This window comes from Danio aesculapii, chromosome 5 (assembly GCF_903798145.1).
Source record: "Danio aesculapii chromosome 5, fDanAes4.1, whole genome shotgun sequence".
Classification (NCBI taxonomy): domain Eukaryota; kingdom Metazoa; phylum Chordata; class Actinopteri; order Cypriniformes; family Danionidae; genus Danio; species Danio aesculapii.
Genome location: NC_079439.1, coordinates 29,765,727 through 29,787,287, shown reverse-complemented (window position 1 = coordinate 29,787,287; position 21,561 = coordinate 29,765,727). Strand labels below are relative to the sequence as shown.

Sequence of the window (21,561 nt, the reverse complement as noted above, 5' to 3'; positions counted from 1 at the left end):
GACTTCTCATCAGACCGATGTGCTCAAAACATTACACACTGTGAGATCTTTTGGTGTTGACACCTTTTCATATGTTTTTTGCATACTTTTTGTTTGGCTGAGCTTCCAGTTGAGATTGATGTGCATACTTTGTTAAATTATTCCTGAAAAAAATATTAAAAACCTTAGCTCATGCTACAGTACATTATACAAGGAGCGTTTCAATTTGAAAGTATGCAACAATCATGTCAAAGAATTTAATATACATATTAAATTATTATTTTTTTAATTCTTAGAGTTTATAGTTAAAGAGTTTATCTAACACTTATTGACTTATTTAAATCTCCCAAATACTACTAACTTTAAAAAATGCTTAATTGTTATAAACGAACAGTGGGCGTTTCAATATTTTACCTAAATTACAGTTGGTTACAACAACCAATCATTTTTTTTTTTTTTTTGGCTATAGCAATATTTCTTTTACTCTCTGGTGAAAAAAAGGCTATATAAATCTCTGGATTTAGATCAATAAACTGCTGCTGGCTTTCTGCTTGGTAAGCCTAGCATCACAACTCAACAGGGAATGTGCCATGAAGTAAAAAAACATTCCTCGAGTGCACTGTGCCGGATTAGAGTGTGGATTTTAAAGGGATAGTTCACCCAAAAAATAACAAAATCAAATTTAAAACTTTCTAAAACCTTTTAAGGACCATTATGAAGTAACTTTTAGACTTATACAGGGCAAACCACAAAGGATTTTTTCTAATGGCCAGTAGAAAATATTTTTTCCCCATAAACCTTAGCCACATCTTTTAAATAACGTGTCAATAATGCATCAAGCTTTTTTTTTTTGATGGATTGTTGGTTGTACTGATTGGGTAGATCCTTTTACAAATTAATTAAGACATGTTAAAAATTCTTTAAAGGGCACCTATTTTACCCATTTTTTTATTTTATTTAAAGTCTTTTGTGTCTCCAGAATGTGTCAGCTGAAAAATTTAGGATTTTCTGCTCTGAACAACCATGTAGCTGTTTTTGCGGCCTGTGCCTTTAATGCTAGTTTCCCTGCTCACTGTTTCCACGTGCGTTGCAGAGTGCGCCTCAATCTCCACCTCAGCTGCATCAGACAAACAGCACAGTGACAGACATGAAGGAAGCAGATCTCACATTACGTTTGTGAGAAATACTACAGTAAGAACTTTCCCAACTATTATTTGATGTATGTGTTGTAAAGTACCAACAATGAGCCACACACAATGTTGTTACAAAGTTCACACACATACACACACCCACCGCAAGTGTTTAACTTCGCACTATTTTTGTACGGCAAATGGGACAGGATACACGTTATTATCCACTGCTGTATGGACATCCATTATGTTAATGTACAAAATAAGATTAGATTGAATCATATTCTTTTATAATTGTATTGAAGCAGCTGTGGTGATAAAGTAAAGATGGTAAAAATGCTGTAATTCATTACAAACATGTTTTAAAAACGTTTTAAACTTCTAAAACTCATTCTTGAGTTGCTGCTTATCACAGAGAGCTGAAGAGATCGTTTGATCCCAGTTGCTTTGCGCACATCCTGTCTTGTAGATATGATTATAGGTGTTACTACGGAGACATGCTAATACGCCGCTGTCAATCAGTTTGGTGGGCGGGAAAACCGCACTCCTATTGTCACGTTGCCGTGGGCCTCAAATTGAGAGGGATTTGGATCCTATTTTAACGCCAGGAAAACAAAATAAAAGAGACTTGTTGTGTTTCTATCACTCCAATACGACTGTGGACACACTATACCTACACACAGTTCTGTCCAAACAGCTCCCAAAAGATGATTTTCATCATAGGTGCCCTTTAAGACCTACAACAGTGAATTTTTAAGGCCTAAAATTTTGTTTTTGAAATTTAAAACATATTAAGATTTAAGACCCCACGGACACCCTGAAATAGATAACCAATCAATGCATAAAATAATGTAAGTTATCACTCATGTCTGTGATATGAATACTGCACATACTACTATCATGATAACAATAATTTTGTTATATATTGTGTAGCCCTATTCTAAACTATGCCTTCTGGTCAACTATAGTCCCAATATGCACATCCTGAGATGCTGTGACATTGCGATATCGATGTTGAAATGATATATTGTGCAGCCCTACTCCTCACTCTCATTCTACATGTGTATACGTGTGTGTGTGTGTGTGTTGAGAGAAGGGCTGTGACATAGAACATTATGGGCAGTACTTATTTGGACAGTACCTCTCCATCAATGCGGTGGCCTCTTGTTCTCTTTTCCTCCTCTTTCTCTCCGCAATTCCACGAAATGCCCTGCTGGGACCGGTTACAGTATTATAGCTTGTGGGTGTGTGTTTGTGGGTATGTGTGTGTATGTGTGTACAAGAAGCAGTGCAATAGGGAAAAATCTAGAGTGGCCACAGGAAGGTTCAAACCACAACAGGTGCTGATCACCACCCACAGGTCACAACTACACAAACGAACACAAACTAAACACCACGACCACAGCAAAGTCAAGTGTAACAGACACTCAGTCACCAACCAGCACAGAGGGTAGATTCGCAGATAGCGGTGACATCTTTGTGGAAATGGTTCTCTTACGTGCGCATCTATTGTTTTTGACAGGGTGACAGAAGATATAGTCATCATCATTGACAGCTTATGTTAAATCAAACTCCTGTCCTCGGCAGATGAGGTTAATGACAGCCCAGAAGCTACGGCCTGACAGCGCGTGTGTGCATGTAATTGCGTGTGGATGTGTCTATGTGACTGCATCCTGAAATCCTTCAGAGCCTTGACAGATTGGCGATGGTTTTGGAGCACTGCGTGCAAATCTTGAGATGAGTGACTTTTCTGGGGTATACTTGGGCTATATTTGTATATTTTGTGTGCAGTTGTCAACACAGCGATGGCAGAAATCTCCAGTCCACCATTTTGTCATACTTTTAAAATAAACCATCCATTACAGACAAAATTAGAGCTTGTATCTACATCTATTGCCGACTGTCTACCTATATCTTATTTTTGGACACTGTAGGCAGGCTCCAGACAATGTTAGACAAGGTAGGATTTTTATAGATGTTTTGATTCCACATGCATTTCATTTCATTACTAGATTATTTCATTCGATTAAAAATGCTAACTCAATATTTTTATATATAATGGTCCTTAATGGGTCCTTATGGTCCTTATATTATTAAGCCCCGGTCAGATCACACAAATTTGTCACAATATTCTTGATGTAGGATGTCGTGGGGATTCGTAAACGACAAATGGGCATCGTGACACAAGATTAAATGTTTCCTTCTCATGTACTGTAATGTGGTATAGTTCATGACAACCGATAACATGCCTGCAACGCCTCACGACACCATCTCAGAAAGTCTAGCATGTTGAATTTTTTTCTTGTTCTTCACAAGATTTCTGCATATCAAAAAAATTGGCTGCTAATTTACCTATGGGTGGGTCACGGGTAGATAAGATTAATCATTGGTTATGCAAACTTTAACTACCTTTTCTAAAATATTAAGGTGTTTTAAGCAATTTTATCTGACAGATTGGCACAAATATGCAGACAATGCCTTCTCACAATGAGTTCTCTCATCCTTCCAACAGAAATTGTTTATCCAAGGTAACCTAGAAACATGCTCAGTGCTGCAAATACATTGCAAAAGCATTTCCCGCTTATTCAAATTTATCATTAATAGTGAAAACAGTTTAATGGAGGTTTCTCTGAAACTGTGACTATTTCATTCATTTAGGCTAGATTATTCATTTATTTAACAAAGCAACACAATCTCACGGCAATTTGTGTTTTGGCGCATATATTGGGACTTGTTTTCAAGCGCATCACCTCAAATTTTATTCGTTATTCTTGTTTATAGATAACTGACCAACAAAAGATACATTAAACTTAAGTTAACGATTATTGCAAACAAAATTCATTTTAAAAAGATATGTTTTCCAAGAGAAATATACGAATTATATTTTTGTTTGTGCCCCTCCACTACTCAAATACACGGGTGGATGACTTGTTTTGCTTAGAGGAAAATAAGGATTTAATGAATGCTTCACTGTGATTGTATCACAAATCTGTTATATGTTTGCACATTTTTTTATATGTCATTATTTTAAAGATTATGTCTTGAGCATTGGATTTTTCCTTGCTGCTGCTTATGTGCTTTCATTTCCATCTCACTCGTGGCATTTAATAAGAAACCCATGGCAGGAAAGTATACATTTAGATTTTAAAGAAAATATCTTAATGTTAAAAGGAATAATAAGTTTGATCCTATCCATGTGGTAACAAATGCCCTTAAATAATGTAGTTATTAGTTGTCTGCAAGCATCATTGTCTATTGAGATTGAAATAAGATTCAAAATTTTTAAATTGAGATAAGAAATATCGTTACAGCAACACTTGTGACTGCTTTAGGAAATAACGCTCATCGTAGACATCACGGGATGAATGATCGTGAAGGAACGTGTAGACTGGCACATTTGTTACCCACGACAAGTCAAGATTTTACCAAGAAAAAAAATGCATAATCTGACATAGTGACTTCCGTAACCAACAATAAAAATCATGATCTTACCGGGGCTTAAGTGTTATGTTGCATTGGTTGCATTAAGACACATTTTGAATAAATTTACACTGGTCTGAATTCAAATTAGCATACTATTTTATTAGGATATGTTGCTAAACCCTAACATATACAGTAGTCAACATCTGAAGTGGAGTTTTGATCCAGTTTAGATGTTGACGACTTCACTTTTTACACATATGTGACTGCCTGAATAGTGTGCATTTGACACAGAATAGTACTGTAGGCTGCATATTCTGAGGGTTGCACAATTTACTTTTTTTCAGTCATTACTTTATCCAAAATGTGGCAACCATGCCTTGGGAGCATCAGTTCCTGCTTAAGTCACAGAAAAACAGCATAAATAGAAGAGGCTGGAATGCAAAGCACATGCGTAGAATATCTGTGGAGGCATATGGGTCATATTAAGCCTATTTTGTGGTTAAATTTGATCTCAGTCAAGTCAAGTTCACCTGTATATTAATGCATACTGCTTTCTCATTAATGTCCTCTTTTTTTTGTAACATAAAAAAACATTCCAGATCAGTCACTCATAGGTTTCCATTTCAGTTATGATGTTGGGGAATGGACAGCAAGGAAGCTTACTAGGTTTTGGTACAGAGCATGATAAATAATTAGTGGCTAAAAACCCAAAAGGTTTAAACGTCACATCATTATAGCACAACAAAAAGTTACACAGCAGCTAAAAGCTGATTAGCAATGCTGAGCAGTATTATTAGCATACTCTATTTGTATATAGTGAGCAGTATGTGTGGTATCAGACAGAGTTTCTCTATAACTTCAAACACTCTGTCCAATGCTGGTGGAGTGAGAGTTAACACACGACAGGAGAGACAGCGGCACAGAGGAGCAAAGGGTGGGGATGGAGTAGAATGCTGATTTTTTGAAAACAGTGGCGTAATGAGAAATATATACTCACGATATTCTTTAGACCCAACGAAAGATGCATAATAAAAACAGATCAAAAGAGAGAAAAGAAGCTTTACTCAGTACAATCTAAACACATTAAAAGCAAGTAAAAATCTATTGAAAATACTGTGTTTCAAATATAAACACAGGGCCAGCTTTAGGAAAAGATTACAAAGGGCTTCATCACCACCTATTACAGTCAATTATTAAAAATGGAAGGTCTATAGCAAACCGCAACTGACAACATTGACATTTTACACAAGACCGAAAAGGTTGTAAAGTCAGGTGTCAAAAATATCATTACGGAAAGTGAATTAAGCAGCTTTAGAAAAAAAACAATAATCGATGAAAAAAAGAGAGATACAGTGTACAGAAGAAGTGACTCCAGATGACGAGAGGGAAGGTTAAGAGGAAAACAACATACATGTTAGCTGGGGGGAAAGGGGGTGTTGGACTGCACCATAGTGGGGGGGCTCTGTGATTAAGACTTCTGCCCGACAGGAGATAATTAAGCAGTCAGGCTGAGCGAAAGTGCCTGTGCGCAGAAAATAATGAAGCATGAATTCTCTCAACTGAAAAGTTGAAGAAAAAGAAAAGAAAAAAGAAAATGCTGGTAGGAAAAATGAAAAATGGAAAGACGAAAAGGAAAAGCGGTAGAGGAAGAGGAAGAAGGTGGGTAAAAGAAATAGGGAACGTAATACAATGAAAAAGACCAAAGTAACAGTAAATAATGGCAAACAAAAAATGAGTTAAAAAAGGAGATAGAAAGATAATGCCAAGGGGGAGTAAAAGACAGAGGGAAAAAATTAAGGAGGGAATTAGGAAGATGGGAAAAATAAAAAAAGAAGTGGAAAATAAAAAAGAACTGGGCAGGAAAACAATTTAAAAAATTAAAAAGAAAAAGTAAATAAAAGAGAAAAAGGAAAAGGACGGTAACAGTGAAGATGGAGAGACACAGAAAATGAAAAGAGGAAGCAATGGAAGAAAAAATTGGAAGAAACCAGGAGGAGACAGAGGAAAAAAATAAGAAAATAAGAGGAAGCACAAAAGAATCAGACAAAGAAGAATGATGTAAAAAAGGATGAGGAAAGCAGAAAGAGAAGAGAAAACATGCGGATCAGCAAAAGAACAAAAACTAAAAAGTGGAAAAAGAAAAATGAATAAAGGAATAGGTAACGGGAACAACGGAATTAAAAAAAACTGAAAAAAGAAGGGAAGTGAAAGAAAGATGAAAGATTACCTCCTGTCCTCCCACATGCATGAGTCAGGATAGCTTAAATTACATGTCTGCTTCATAGACCAACCCTACTCTAGAGGAAGCCGAAGGATGGAGAAAGCGGTTTGATTAAATGATTTCCCATGTGTACTCACGCTTGCATGGTGGTGGTTGCAGTCTGGAAGCTGAACATGTTCTCTTTAGGAAACCAGCTGTTCGTGTGATCCTCTGCAAACAAAACAAGACAGCCTTAGCAAAGGTCGAAGGTATTGTGTAAATCTCAAAGTGAATTCACCACAAAACCTGATGTTCTTCTTACCTCGATCTTCAGAGGACACACGGTCCTCGCTGTACATCCTCTCTAGCTTCTTGTGCTGTTTGCCACCACCGTGAGGAGACGTCTCGAGGTCTAGTGAGCGCTGGCTCTGGCAGTGCGGGCGAATGCAGGCCACACAATCCGGTGTGCAATCCTCCCTCGACCTGCTCCGCCTCGATCCCCAGTCCCGAATGTTATGGGTGCTTCCTGAGCTCTGCAAAGGTTGTGCCATTGGTGTATGACCGTAGTGATGCTGGTGGGTGGGGCCGTTGTTCCCACGATGTTGGCTTCCTCGATGATGGCTTCCACGTAAACCTGTTGGAGGGTTGATTTGTGATGGCTCTGAGGTCCTCTTTAGCACCTCTAACTCCAAACTCTCCTCGCTTCCCTGGCCCCCAAGCATATCTCGCTCCCTGGTAATGGTGTAGACACGTGCTGGTTTCACAGAACCCTCTGCACGCCTCTGATCCTGCTGATCCTCAGAAGAAAGGCTGCGTTCTACGGAAAGTCGACGCTTGGAACTTGTAGGAAGGGGTGCAGACTGACTGCCTGGCTGAACCTCTTCTTGACTGGGCTTGACTATTAGAGTGTGTTGGGAGTATGGCTGGAGGCTGTTATTGTTGTTCAGTCTGCTAATGTCTGGGGAATCTGTCTCTTGACCAATGAAGGTGTCAGATAGCAAGTGATCTGAAATGAGAGACAGAAGAAAAAGGGAGAAAGTTTGATTAGTCCTGTCAAAGCAACAGGTGCCAGTAAAATGCAATGATCAATCAAATGTTGACTGGGTGAATGGTCTGAGGTGGAACTGACGTTGAGCCTAAAGGATAATGCTTCACCTACTACAAAGACTGATACACTCAAGCACGTCACACCAAAGTGTAAAACAAAAATGTGAGAACAAATTGTGATAGAACATGAGGTGAAATGAACCCAACCTGATCCGTTGCGGTTCTCAGGGTGCGTGTGAGAAAGGTACTCTCCAAATGCTCGAGCTGCTCTGCAGAGAGACAAACAGAAGACCAAATCAAAGCATTGAGACAAAAGTCTCGATTATAGGAGGTTAAAGTACATCAAGACCAAGTGCTATTTTGGGCTTTCCACCTGGATTTTGCCGGCTCAAATTCAAAAGCTTCATTAAAAAGCTTTTCAAATCCACATGCAGAAGTGTAAATCTAAAAGTTTAGTATCATTTTAAAGAAAACCCTTTGAATTTTCATAAAACACTGTTGAAAGTGATTAAACTAATCGATTATAAAATTATATTCCAACTAATGTGAGAACGGAACCACTTATATTGGGCCAGTATGGACCTTCAAAATTTAAAGAATGTGGAAGCAAATGATGTCATGGACCCGGTCACAGGTACCGAGATCTTAGTAGTAATTTTTAATTCATTTGTTGTATCCGATGTCACACCACATTACCATTTCCAGGTCCAAACACTCCCCAAAGCAAGCAGCAGACAGTGATAATATACGGTTACAGCCTTTATTGGCACACTAAAATCTCAGTTGGCAACATAAACAGTGCAGTGCTCAGCATTATTGAGTACACACCATTTTGAAAATGAATATTTTTATCCATTTCTCAGTGAATATAGGAAATGAATTTTGGTGCATTTAAACAAATCAGATTTATTAAACAGATATATTTATTAAAATAATATTTTAGTCACCAAACATATTTAGAAATAGAAAGATAATACAATTAAAATCAAGCTAAATATCGCAAAATTACAACCTACAAAATTTCAACTAAACTTTTTAATTTTTTTGCTTCTCTTGATTTTTCCTCTTTTTAAATTTTTATGTAATATTTTTCTATAACATAAATTTGGGTGTAATAGATTTTGAACCATTATCATAAATTATTTTGTTAGATTTGGCTGCTTGGCTAATCTATTGTATATGCACAAACATAATATTGTATAGCTTCCTAATAAAAATATGAATTTAAAAGATAGATCTGTGAGGGGTCTACTTATATATGCTGAGAACTGTATGTATCTTTTAAACTGATAAAAAACACTGGTGTCCGGGATACTTGAGCTCAGAAAATGTGCTATTAAGAAACTGAGAACGAACTTCTGGCTGTTGATGGAGTATTCTCATTTGAAATTGACAAAAAGCTTTGACCCAGAAACACTATTCGATACATCATGGGCTAACAAACCATCTTTCGGTCATTTAGTGCTACACAGATATAATTACAGACCACTACATTTTCAAAATTTTTTTGATGCTCCTCTAACGTGACCATTAATGAGCTTGAATGATTTATGGTTGGCCAATCTGACCATTTATAGTTAGAATTATTAGCCCCCTTTGATTTGTTTTTCTTTTTTAAATACTTCCCAACTTATGTTTAACAGAGCAAGGACATTTTCACAGTATGTCTGATAATATTTTTTCTTCTAGAGAAAGTCTTATTTTATTATAAAATGACTTGCCTAATTACCCTAACCTGCCTAGTTAACCTAATTATCCTAGTTAAGCCTTTAAATGTCACTTTAAACTGTAAAGAAGTGTCTTGAAAAATATCTAGTCAAATACTATTTACTGTCATCGAGGCAAAGAGAAAAGAAATCAGTTTTTAAACCTATTATGTTTAGAAATGTGTTGAAAAAAATCTTTTTCGTTAAACAGAAATTGAGGAAAAAATTAAACAGGGGGGCTAATAATTCTGACTTCAACTGTATCTCACTTGAACACTTGCGTTAGAGCTGCAGTCAGTACTGACAAGTCTCAATACTTGATTTCCCACTTTGCTAAGCTAAAGACTACAGGTCTTGCTCAGTTTATTTCCTATATCCAAAAACGTGAACATATAAACACTAGATACCATCACATGATGCAACTACAGTCACCACATCTGCAGATCCCATCAGAAAAATGCAGAAAACTCCACATCCAATTATTTCCCTAGTCAATGAGGTGTGAAGCAGTGAATAAAATCTAGATGCACACAGCCGACTTCCAGCATGAGGACAACCAGCAACTGTGGTATGAGAACATGGACTTACATTATGAAGGGAACAATAGGAAGTCAGGTAGATGACTTGGTAAAACGGAAGGAAAAAGGAAACAGCTTTATGAGTCCAATCATGTGTAGTCAGCAATAAAAGACAGCATTCAAAGAGCTCTGTGTCCTACACAGCCATACCATCCTCTCATTTAACCACCAGGATGACCTTTGTGCAATGTTGTCAATGTGTGTGTGTGGTTATGCCACTGAAAATGCTTTGCAAAATGCTAAAGTCAATAGAAAACAACAAAAATGGATGCATTTGCACTACCGATGGCCCTTACAATCAGCATATTGTGGATGATTTATGAAAAATCATTAATGCATTCAAAGAGCTGCCAGATTCCATTATGAAATGTGTCACTCCATCTCTAAACCATGTGAAAGATTTACACAGTATTCCCCCTTCCTGTTTGGCTCAGCAGGAACACTACTAATGCTGCCTAATTACTCGCCTGTGCAGGGGGAGTACACCAAGCATGTACAAATGAAAAATTGTACCCAAGCTGTATAACTCACCTTGTCAATTTAATTTCGTTAACGCCAGTGAATTACACCTACCCACACAACTGTTTCTCCTGCAGAAGCTCACTAAAAATGAAGATTCTAACATGCATGAATAAACCCGCCTCCACCCATGCACCTTGAAAAACGTGCAAGCCCCACATATGTACAATGGTGAACTCGGTGAACTGACAAGCACCTCCGTGAGCACACAAACCCCTAATCAGCACGCTATGAGCAAATCGTGCAGTCTTGGCACCTCTCTAGGGATGCTGGAAAATGGGATGGCTCTGTTGTTGGGAGTACCCATGCATTTGTGCAACGACACTTTGAATAATTAAATACTAGACAGCATGTGCATCTCTCTCTCCTCACTCAACAAACTTTTCCACAGATGGGAAGATGAGCGCGAAGGAGAATTCTCCAATCACATTATCATCATCTCAGTGTCACTTCCAAGTGTTTGGAGAAACTACAAAGTTTTTTTACAGTGAGATAGGCTTATCAAAAAATACTACAGGGCAGGGGTGGATTAAAACTAAAAGAGAACACTGCCGACCTATGCCGACCCATCGAAACCCACAGCATTTGTGTTATGATGTACTGTACTCTATGGTGCTCATAAAACTAACATATTCACAGTCTCCCCTGGAGGCGTGGGTTCGTATCCCACGTCTGACACACCCACCTTCCCCAATACACCCCCCACTCTCCTCTAACTCAAACTCCTCACAATCACTGCACTATTTAACATTTGCACATTTAAATTTGCACATATTCATTGCACTACATTGTACTGATTCATTTGTTTGAACTGTACATACCAACTGCACATGGACATTTGTAATTATGTTTATCTATATGCACACTTCTGATTATTAATAGCAATCTGTAAATATATTCATTTATTGTAAATCTCTATTCATAGCTAATACAACCTGTATATAATGTTCAAAGTACATCCATCTGTAAATATCACCATAGTTTTTCTATAACTGCACTTTACAACTTATACCTGTATCCTGTACTTGCTGCTATTGCACTGCTGGTTAGACCTAAACTGCATTTCGTTTCCTTGTACTTGTACATGTGTAATGACAATAAAGTTGAATCTAATCTAAAAAAAATCTAATCTACAGTGGAAGAGGAGACGTGTGTGCAGACAAATATCAGGAAAAATGTTTCAAGCCAAGACTGAAAATCATATCCAGTGTGATTGGAGGGTGCAATCATGTAAAACTGCAATGAATGTGTAACAGATAAGTGGAGTGCATGTCGGAGGGTAGTACATCAGGATCTGATGTTCAAATGAACTGAATATTTTGTCGGTGTATATGTGTGTGTAGTTAAATCTCAGGACATATGTATCTTATATGCTAAGCGTACAAATTTTAAGACAATAAATCATCAGTATAGCTTAAATTACATATACAGTATACAAATGTTAAGTTGAATTAAAATTGGGGCAGCGCGGTGGCGCAGTGGGTAGCGATGTTGTCTCACAGCAAGAAGGTAACTGGTTCGAGCCTCGGCTGGATCAGCTGGCATTTCTGTGTGGAGTTGCAGTGATGGGTTGCAGCCGGAAGGTCATCTAAGTGAAATTTTATCTAAGTGACTTAAAAATATATTTGGGTGCATTGGTGCAAATGCATAACGTTGTTGCAGTGTGAACAGTTTTCACTACAAAATGTTTACTGGATGCGCATACTTAAGACACATTCATGGAGAATTCATCTTAACATCTAAAAATGCCAAATGCAACGCTCAGGAATAGCTTAAAACAGTTAAAACATGTCAACTTGCTGCAGTAAACAATGTTGCCCCATCTTCAAACTCTTCGGGCCCTATCATACACCTGGCGCAATAAGGAGCAAGATGTGTTTGGCGCGATGTGTTGCTATTTTCAGATCAACGCAACCCTAATTTTCACGTTTTGTGCCACGTTGTTTAAATAGCAAATCCATTTGCACCGCTTTGTGGACTCATGAGTGTATCGGTCTTTGCAGGAAATTAGAATTGAATTTAGTTTTGAAACTAATTTTTGTGCTAAACAAACGAAAATAAACATGTAGGCTAATAGATGTCTTCAGTGGAGTGAGTACAAACTGCTTCCTTATCCACAAAAGTGAAGGAGTAAAGAGTAAACGTAAAGAGAAAGTAAAGAGGCCAAATGGAGGAGGTTCGTTCTTTGTCCTCACAGCAGATGGTCTGTTTAACTGTTTTCTCGCTAGTGAAGCGATCAGTTTTTCCACTTACAAAGTCAACCATGTAAATAGCAAATGCACCATGGTGCGACGCAGCTGACCTTTAAAGGGAATGTGAGATGCAAACCAAAACACACCCATAACTCATTAGGAGAATAAGCACAACCCTGTTAGACCACCTGTTAGACTGCACTTAATGATTTTGCACCATGTGCATTAGACTTTGCTCCTAGATCGTTAAAAATAGAACCCTTCTTTTGCCATTCTAGAGCCCTTCTTATTGACCCACTGTGCTTGAACTGAACGCGAATGGATTGGTTAAAATCAGCTGTCAATCACTCAGTCAATGCCTTCTTTCAGATGACAGGGAGCTACAGTCACGAAAAATAAAGCGCTAAAGTTGAGAGAATCAAAATAACACTGACAGATTTTGTTTTAGAAACTCCTTAACGTTACAAATATTGCCACATTTTATTAGTGATCTTGTGGTGAATGTTAATCTACCATTTATACTTTTCAAAGAGTGGATAAAAGACTTACAGTGGGTAAAGTCCGCTATGAAAATGACTAAAGCCATTCACCGTTCAATCTGAGGGACGAAGGCTGCAGGTAACAGCGTTTGCTACACATTTAAGCACGAGGTGTTCTATCTAATCCTCAAATTTAATCATCAAGATGTTGAGAGTTGTGCAACTGCAACGCATACACCATCGCAAAAGGGCTTGCATTGACTAAGAATAAATTTATATTGCAGATTGTGAAAAGACCATTATTGCTATTAAGATGACGTAATGTAGCAAATAATAAGTAGCCAATATCATCTGTGTAATATCACACACCACCTGTGAGAACACATCACAGTTATTATCGTTAACTCAGTTCCTCTCATTCACATCAAGCAGTGAATGCTGATTTTTTTTGTTAGTTTTGATTAGTGTTGATTTCAAATGCAATAAATCTGTTCATATAAAACTTGTAGTAATGGTGCACATAATTTGTGGTGAGTGTGACTACATTTTGGCTAACACGCCTAAATTTTAAAGTTAGGACCACCGGTGCTACCAAGCAAAAAGGTTAATGTCAAGCCCTGCATTGGGCAATAGTTATATCGATATGCAAATGTCCATATACAGTAATAAGTTGTGGAAATGAAAATACTTTCTGTGATAAAACACAGCTGATTTTGAACATCGTAATTTAGGGGTTAAAAATGTATTGATGTCCTGAAGACAGAACAGGAAAGGATAGCATTTCTCCTGTCTTCATTTATCTTGATAGTCACTGATACACACATTCAAGCGCCATTTATTTATTTATCAGAATTTTCCATTGGCAATGGCTCAATTCGAAGTGTCAGACAACTGTGGTCCTCGCAGCTGGAGATCCCTGACAGTGAATAGGCCTCCAGCACTGGCCCCACTGGCTGTTTTCTAATCTATCCTTTGTTAAAAATGCAAGGCGTGAGGCAGGGAACGTGATACCTCACCCCATACCTTCACTAATAAACCACTGAACCTTAAAACTGCCTGCACTTGTCCACTCTCGGTGATTGATTTGTACCTTTTTGAAATCCACTTGTTCTGCATTAATGTCTTGTGGCTAAGAGCAAGGCAGGAGCAATTACCTTTTCTTAACATGAGGATAGTTCACCGCTCTTTTATTTTAAATCTTGAAATCACAGCCTAAGATTAAAAATAGCAAAGCTGCTCACTTCAAGAAAATTAAAATTTGAATAATAAATAATGAGAATCACTGTAGGCTATGAGGCCCAAATCCTTCGCAAACATATTTCCCCTCTCTCGCTCACATGCACACTAGCCTTCGTCTCAAGTCAGTTTGTGTGAGGGTATAGTGGTGTGCACATCTGGGAGCATCTCTCATGTTTTCTGCCATGTGATAAAGGGGGGAGGGGGGTAGAAAGCAAGAGAACTGAGAGGGAAGCATTTTAACCGCATTAACTAAAGCAGATGCTTTAACCAAGACTGCTGGACAGAAGCCCTCTGGTGCTCCAGGAGAAGAGGCGGATAACTAGTGACTCAGATGAACAACATGAAGATACCAGCAGATGTAAAAAACAATAACTGCCCAATGTGGACACAAAAATACACTGGCATATAGACTGAAAAGATATAAGTGCAAGAAGGCAGAATGGGTAAAGAAGAGACAGCACACCCTGGGGCTGTACAGGCGCTGCTGTTTTCATGCGTATGTTCATGCTCAATCAGAGCCAGAAATGAGTGCTTTTTCCCTGGGTGACTCTGACTTTAGCAGACCATTTGGTTTACTACACTAATTTAGAAAAAAGCAAGTACAATTTGTTCTTGAGTGCCTCGGCGAGCATTAAACAGAACATCCATGTGTGACATGACCCCTTTCTCTTGTATATTTTCTCGTCCTCCTCCTCCTCGCTCGCACTGAACTCACAGACTTTGTGTTCTCCTTGCTGCTGATTTGATTTCTTAGTGTACCATTCAAACCGCACGCTGTCCTCATTGCCAGTGAAGAGTTTTTGTCATTGACAGCTAGATTTATATAAGCTTGCAGTGTGAACTAAACACTGAGTCATATTCTTCTCTGAAAATGCTCAACATCTGCCATTGGCATTCAGCTTTTAAAATCTCCTCATTAGAAATTCATTAACACTTAATGAGTAGGTCTCTAAATTAGTCGCACTCGCAAACGTTCCAGTTCCAAATGGCATTCGACCACAATGTCCCAGCTGATCCATTACAATTTTTCCAGACCTTTCAGAACTGAAAAGATCTCCCTGCAGTACAAAAAGGCCATTTATTAGAACTAAGCTGCAAAAAGAGGTCATTCGGAAAGCTTTGGTGAGCAACTCGACCTGCTCAGGCAGCAAAATAGGAGAAGGGAGGATTATAATTTTATTATTTAACAGAAAAGGATAGCGTATAATTCCAGATGGCATGACTAACAAGCAAGATGTGAGGGGCGTTTGCCAAACTTTTACAAATTTTGGTCTTAACATAGCCTCAACATCTGTGCACAGCCTTCACCAAAAAAGCTCAACGTTAGTAAAGATGATTGAATTAAGTATGATGATGGACGATTGTAATAATATCTATCATCCTATAGGTCTGAGACGGCCTAATTAAAACAGAAAGTTTATCTGAAAATTAAGAATTTTAACTCATTTCATAAAGGCATTAATGTCTCTATTAACATACAATATATTGTCAAACATTTTGGGACATCTCTCCAAATCATTAAATTCAGCTGTTCTAATCCACTTCCATAAAATCAAGCACCTAGGCACCTGCTTCTACAAACATTTGTGAAAGAAAGGTTTGCTTTCAACAAATTAAATCAACCCAGGCTCATTCTGAGAACGTAGTCCCGGGGACGTTTCTGGAGACCGCGAAATACGTAGCCGGGGGTACGTGCGGCTGCATTTCATTTTTTTAAGCGAACGCTGCGGGGCGGTGTGACGCCGTTCCCTTCGGCGCTCACCGGCCGGCCAGCCGGCCGCTCGCCTCCGTGTGGACCAGTTCCCGCTGCAACCAGTTTGTCCGGTTAGCTCTTCGTGTACTCGAGGCGCAGAGAGGGGCTGATGACGACGACCGGGTTCGAGTCCGGGGAAGAGCGGTTCCGGGAATCAGGTAAGAAAACAAAAACAAAATCCAAAAAATGAAGCGAACACGTTCGTCACAGGGTGGGAATGTTGTCAAAATCCGAAAACGTGGTAAAAACCGGACGAGGGCTTTTCTTTTTCTGGACGGCTTTTGTGAACCGTCGTTGGTTGGGTTTGGGGACGGAGGAGGGCGGGTCAGCCGATTGGCCGGTCGCACGGTCAATCATTCCGTCATGAAGACAGGCAGACGGGCGGAAGGTCGTTCGACAGCGGCCTCCAGCGGGTTTACGCGAGAACGGCGCGGGAAAAAGCGCGCACAGCGGCCTCTCGCGGACTCGCGAAAACAAAAACTGCACAAATACGTACCTCCCGGGACGTATTTCGCGGTCTCCAGAAACGTCCCCAGGACTACTTTCTCGGAATGAGCCTGGGTTGAATTAAATTCAAGTGGTATCATGATAGATTGTCCATTTGTGAAATTCCCTTACGACTAAATATTCCACAGTCGTATAACAGTGGAGAAACAACTGAGAACAGCAGCTCAGCTCAGTGGTACAGTAGGCCATGTAAAAAATCAAAACAGGGTTAGCACATGGTGCACAGAGGTCATAAACTTTCTGCAGAGTCAACAGCTACAGACCTTCAAACTTTATGTGACTTTCTGGTTAGCTCAAAAACAGGGTGAATTGATTTTCGTGGCACAGTAGGTGCATCATCAAGTACAATGTAAAGCATTTAATGCAGTGGTGTAAAGCACAATGTCCACTGATCTCTACGTTTTCTCTGGAGAGACCAATCATGCTTCTCTGACTGGAAACCCGATGGAGGAGTCAGGGTTTAGCAGTTGCCAGGAGAATAGAACTTGACTGACTGTATTGTGCTAAGTATAAAGTTTGGTGAAGGGAGTATTATATGGGGTGGTTTTTTAAGGGTTTGACTTGGCCCTTTAGTTCCAGTAAAAAGAACGCTTAATGCTTTAGCATTCCAAGATATTTTGGAGAATTCTATGCTCCAAACTTTATGGGAACAGTTTGGGGATGGCCTGTTCCTGTTCCAACTTGACTGTGCACCAGTGCACAAAGCAAAGTCTATAAAGACGTGGTTGAGTGAGTTTGGTGTGGAGGAGTTTGACTGACCTGTGCAGAGTCCTGACCTTAACCCAATAATACACCTTTAGGATGAATTAAAGCAGAGACACTGAGCCAGGTCTTCTTGTTTAACATCATGCCTGACCTCACAAATGTGCTTCTGGAAAAATGGTCAAAAATCCCCACTAACACAGTGGAATGCCCTCCCAGAAGAGTTAAAGTTGTTGTAGCCAATTTTATAATAAATTCTATGGTTTAAAATTAGTATGTCATAAAAGTTAATGTGCATGTAAATGCATATGTCCAAACATTTTGAAAATAAAATGCATTTTAAAAGGAGGTTCTTGAGTGAGCACGTAAATTAAATTAGTGTCAAACACTAAGTAAAGTTTAATTTTAAATTAATTTCGAGAGGAGCATGTGCTCATGATTGACCCAGCTGCTCCACATTAGCTAATCATGATCCTCCAATCAAAGGATCCCAAGTCACTATATATATCCTCATTTCCTCTCTAAAACTATCTTCGTCTGGAAGAAACCCCCCTCCTCCCCTTCTTCCACCTTGATCCAGAATGGGCGGCACGGTGGCCCAGTGACTAGCACTGTTGCCTCACAGCAAGAATACCAATGGCGTTGGGTCTTCACTTGGACCTGTGTCCACGTGGGTTTCCCCCGGATTCCCTCCCACCATCCAAATGTGCTCTATATTATAGATAAAATAAGCCTAAATCTTTTTTTTTCTAATGTCTTACTCTCAGGAAGTTCACCTTGGCCTCAGCAGCGGGGAAGTTTCAGATCGACCTGAGCTCAATCTCCCCTCGCCCTGTGAAAGGAGGGAGCCCTGGGCTCGAGGATCCCTTGAGCTCAGGGCTCTCTCCCGGGACAGCACGCCAAACAAGCTATGTATAAATCGTGAACTAAGTGTAAACTCTTGATTTTACAAGATGATGCTATAAAAGCTTGACTACAATAACATAACAAAATAAGACATTTGATAAATACTGTATAATGTTTTTAATTCACTGGATTCCATACCCAATAACTCTAAAAAAAATATGACTGGTCTACAGTAAAAATAGCATGCGTCCCTACCTGACTCTAAGTCTTGTCACAGACATATAAACATATGAGTTTTATATAATCTGGGCCTCCCTCCATTACAACTGCAGGTGGTCTCAAGCACTAATTAGACATTTATATGTCAGCATGTGAGAGAATCAGGACACTTATAGAACTCGCTAAATAACTCAAATAGGCACTGGGCTGTCATTTCAGCGCGGTTCACATTAAAATGGGCTGAAAAATGTAGAACATCCTTAGTAATTTATTGAGTGCTGTTCTACTCATTTTATTCTAGAATATCTGTGTCATACCAGAGGTAAGGTTTTCACAACGTCTGTCTGTCTGTCTGTCTGTCTGTGTGTGTGTCTGTCTATCTGTCTGTCTATCTATCACCAGGTGAGCGCATAATCCTAGTGCTTTGCTGATCTAAACATGCTTACTGTATGTGCACATCAACTGGAAATGTTATCAGTGGAAAACTTGTGAAGGGTTTATTAATTGTATTAAGAAATCAAAACCTCAACAAACACATGAAGAGAGGATTTCTGCAAGAAAATGATCAGCACTATGACTGCGAAAAAAAGAACTTAGCATGCTTCCGCATTCTGCCCATTTTATTGTCACATCTTGTGGTATAATATCTTCTTTGGTCCAGATTGGATTCATATTTCAGATAATCTGAACCACAGTTTGTTTACAAGTGAATCAAGACATCTTTTCAGCAGTCTTGGTTGACTAGATACAAGCAATCATTTGTTGATGCATTCAAAAAAGGTTGAATGGTACTGTTTACGCTTGTCCAAGTGAACTGCACTAACAGAGTAATTACAAAAAAGTTTGCTTAAGCCAAACCTGCCAAGTCCAAACACATTCTAAATCTAATATTATGCACAACAGATGAAGTATTATACTGCATCCTGACCCAATATTATATGTTCTCATCACATAACGTAACTTTGGAAATATGCAGTAGTAATAAAGTGAAGAAATAATAGAGTGAAGCCAAACCCAGTTCCCCTAATACAAACAGTCTGAATCCAAACAATCTGAAAATACACAACAATGTACACAAAAAAAAATTATTAACAAACTAGGTTGCAGTAGCAGCAACAACAGAGACAGGGAGGACATTCACTGGAAATGATCATGCTTTACTCCTGGCCAGAAATTCTCTGTTCAAGGCATACATTGCAAACAGAAGTGACCCAGCTGAACAGATGATTTATTGTAGGTGGATGGATGAATACAGTGTGATCACACTGTCATTGTGAAGATAAAGTGTTATGGTCCACTCAGAAGTTCAGTGATTCAGAAAAAAGTGTCAAAAATATGTGTCAATAAAAAGTGATGTAATGATGAATACAACAGGTTGTTAAAGTTCATTTAAAGTGAGTGCTTAAGCTAAACGTGTGACTACCTGATAGACTGAGGAGTCTTCTCAAAGATATACAATGAAAATATTGCTGAGCCAAGGGTCTAGTCACTTTACAAAACTTGATGATTCTTAACCAATATATTAACCAAATAAAAAAATACAACAGTCAAAGAGTCTCTAAATCTTTATCTAATGAAGACTGTGAAAAGTAGCAGCTGTGACTGAGGGTGACGTAGTGGCTGTCGTGTCTGTCATTGAACAGCAGCCTTATAAATATTTGAAACGTCTGTTGAGATAACAAAAACAAAACAAAAACAGACAATGTGAATAAAAATAATTTAATACAGAAATAACTAGATATTTTTCTATTACTATTGGTAATAATATAACTAATAATCCCCCTGGATAGTGTACAATAAAATAGACAACAAATATAAATACATAAACGTCAGCGTTACAAAATCAAAAACCCTCATAATCGTGTTATCACAATTTACAACAATACTACTGTAGTAACATTAAAGACTGTCACTCTCGTGTCGCAGCCCAACGATAAGCCTACCTCAATAAATGTTTGCGCAAATACACTGCTGTCACGACAAAATGCAAACAAATTATTTCCATTTAAAACTTTTCCAAAGTAATTTTTGTCATACTCTAATATGTGGCTACAAACTTACTAGCAAGCACATTGTTGTCAAAACGATTACAGCCCCAGATGCTATCATTGAGGCATTTCTGATAGATTTGTTTCTATTTTACAGTCGTCAACAAAAAGGAGACGTGTAGTGATATGAGGTATGATGGGATGTGTTCATTTTGAGCAGCAGCACAAGATCCAACACAGTCCCTCCATGAGACGCGGTGTTCGCGCGCTTGTGTTGCTGCAGAGACTCACCTAACTTTTGCGGCAACAGAAGAAATCGCATCATTCCTTAAATTCTTCTTCTTGGACACGGCAGTTCCCATGCTGCAGTGACAAGCCCGATGTGAGAAAACAGCTCATTCCACTCGCAACATCTGCAATGAAGGAAAGAAAAGCACAACGCAAACAAAATCATCCGCAGAGTGGAGATACGATCGGCTTCCCTCTACTCCCCGAATCAAACTGCTGCTCAGGGTCAATGTCAGATGCTCCGTTTGTTCCTCATGTTTAGGAACGCCACATCCGGCTGTATTTCACTACGAGAAGTAAGTTTTTGATCTCTGGTGAAGGGAGTTTGAGTTAATAGAGCATTGTGGACGGTGAGCTGCCAGCACGCCAGAATGCGCTCGTGCACTTGCTCTGTGCGTGCGCTCGCTCGCTCTCTCTCCGTCTCTCTCTCTCTCTCTCACACACGCACGCACATTTTGTGATTTATGAGGACTCACCATATGCGTAATGGTTTTTTTTTTTTTTTTTTTTACTGTAAAAACCGCTTATTATGGCTTTTCTTTACCCATACTCCCTAAACCCAACTCTCACATGAAACCTGTGGCAAAAACCCGTTAATTATTTTAAACAGTTTTAAATTACGAGGACACAATTGTCATCATGATCCACCTCAGCATTGTATTATAAGTACCCATACATTTCGTCATACAAATGTGTCCTTATAAACAACATAAATAAACACACAGAGACAAGTAGCTATGTTTCTGCTATCGACGTTTTATAGGCC

General features: G+C 38.8%; 1 protein-coding gene across 1 annotated transcript in view; it reads right to left on the bottom strand.

Annotated features, from left to right (window-relative positions):
• Nucleotides 1-21,159, bottom strand: part of nsmfb (NMDA receptor synaptonuclear signaling and neuronal migration factor b) — a 53,499-nt gene extending 32,340 nt beyond the window's left edge. The window contains exons 1-4 of the mRNA XM_056457861.1: nt 20,799-21,159; nt 7,987-8,048; nt 7,055-7,738; nt 6,891-6,963 (exon numbers count right to left, since the gene is read on the bottom strand). Of these exons, the coding sequence (XP_056313836.1) occupies nt 6,891-6,963; nt 7,055-7,738; nt 7,987-8,048; nt 20,799-20,869 (890 nt within the window). The 5' untranslated portion in view covers nt 20,870-21,159. The remainder of the gene's footprint in view (nt 1-6,890; nt 6,964-7,054; nt 7,739-7,986; nt 8,049-20,798) is intronic.
• Between the last annotated feature and the right edge of the window lie 402 nt (nt 21,160-21,561).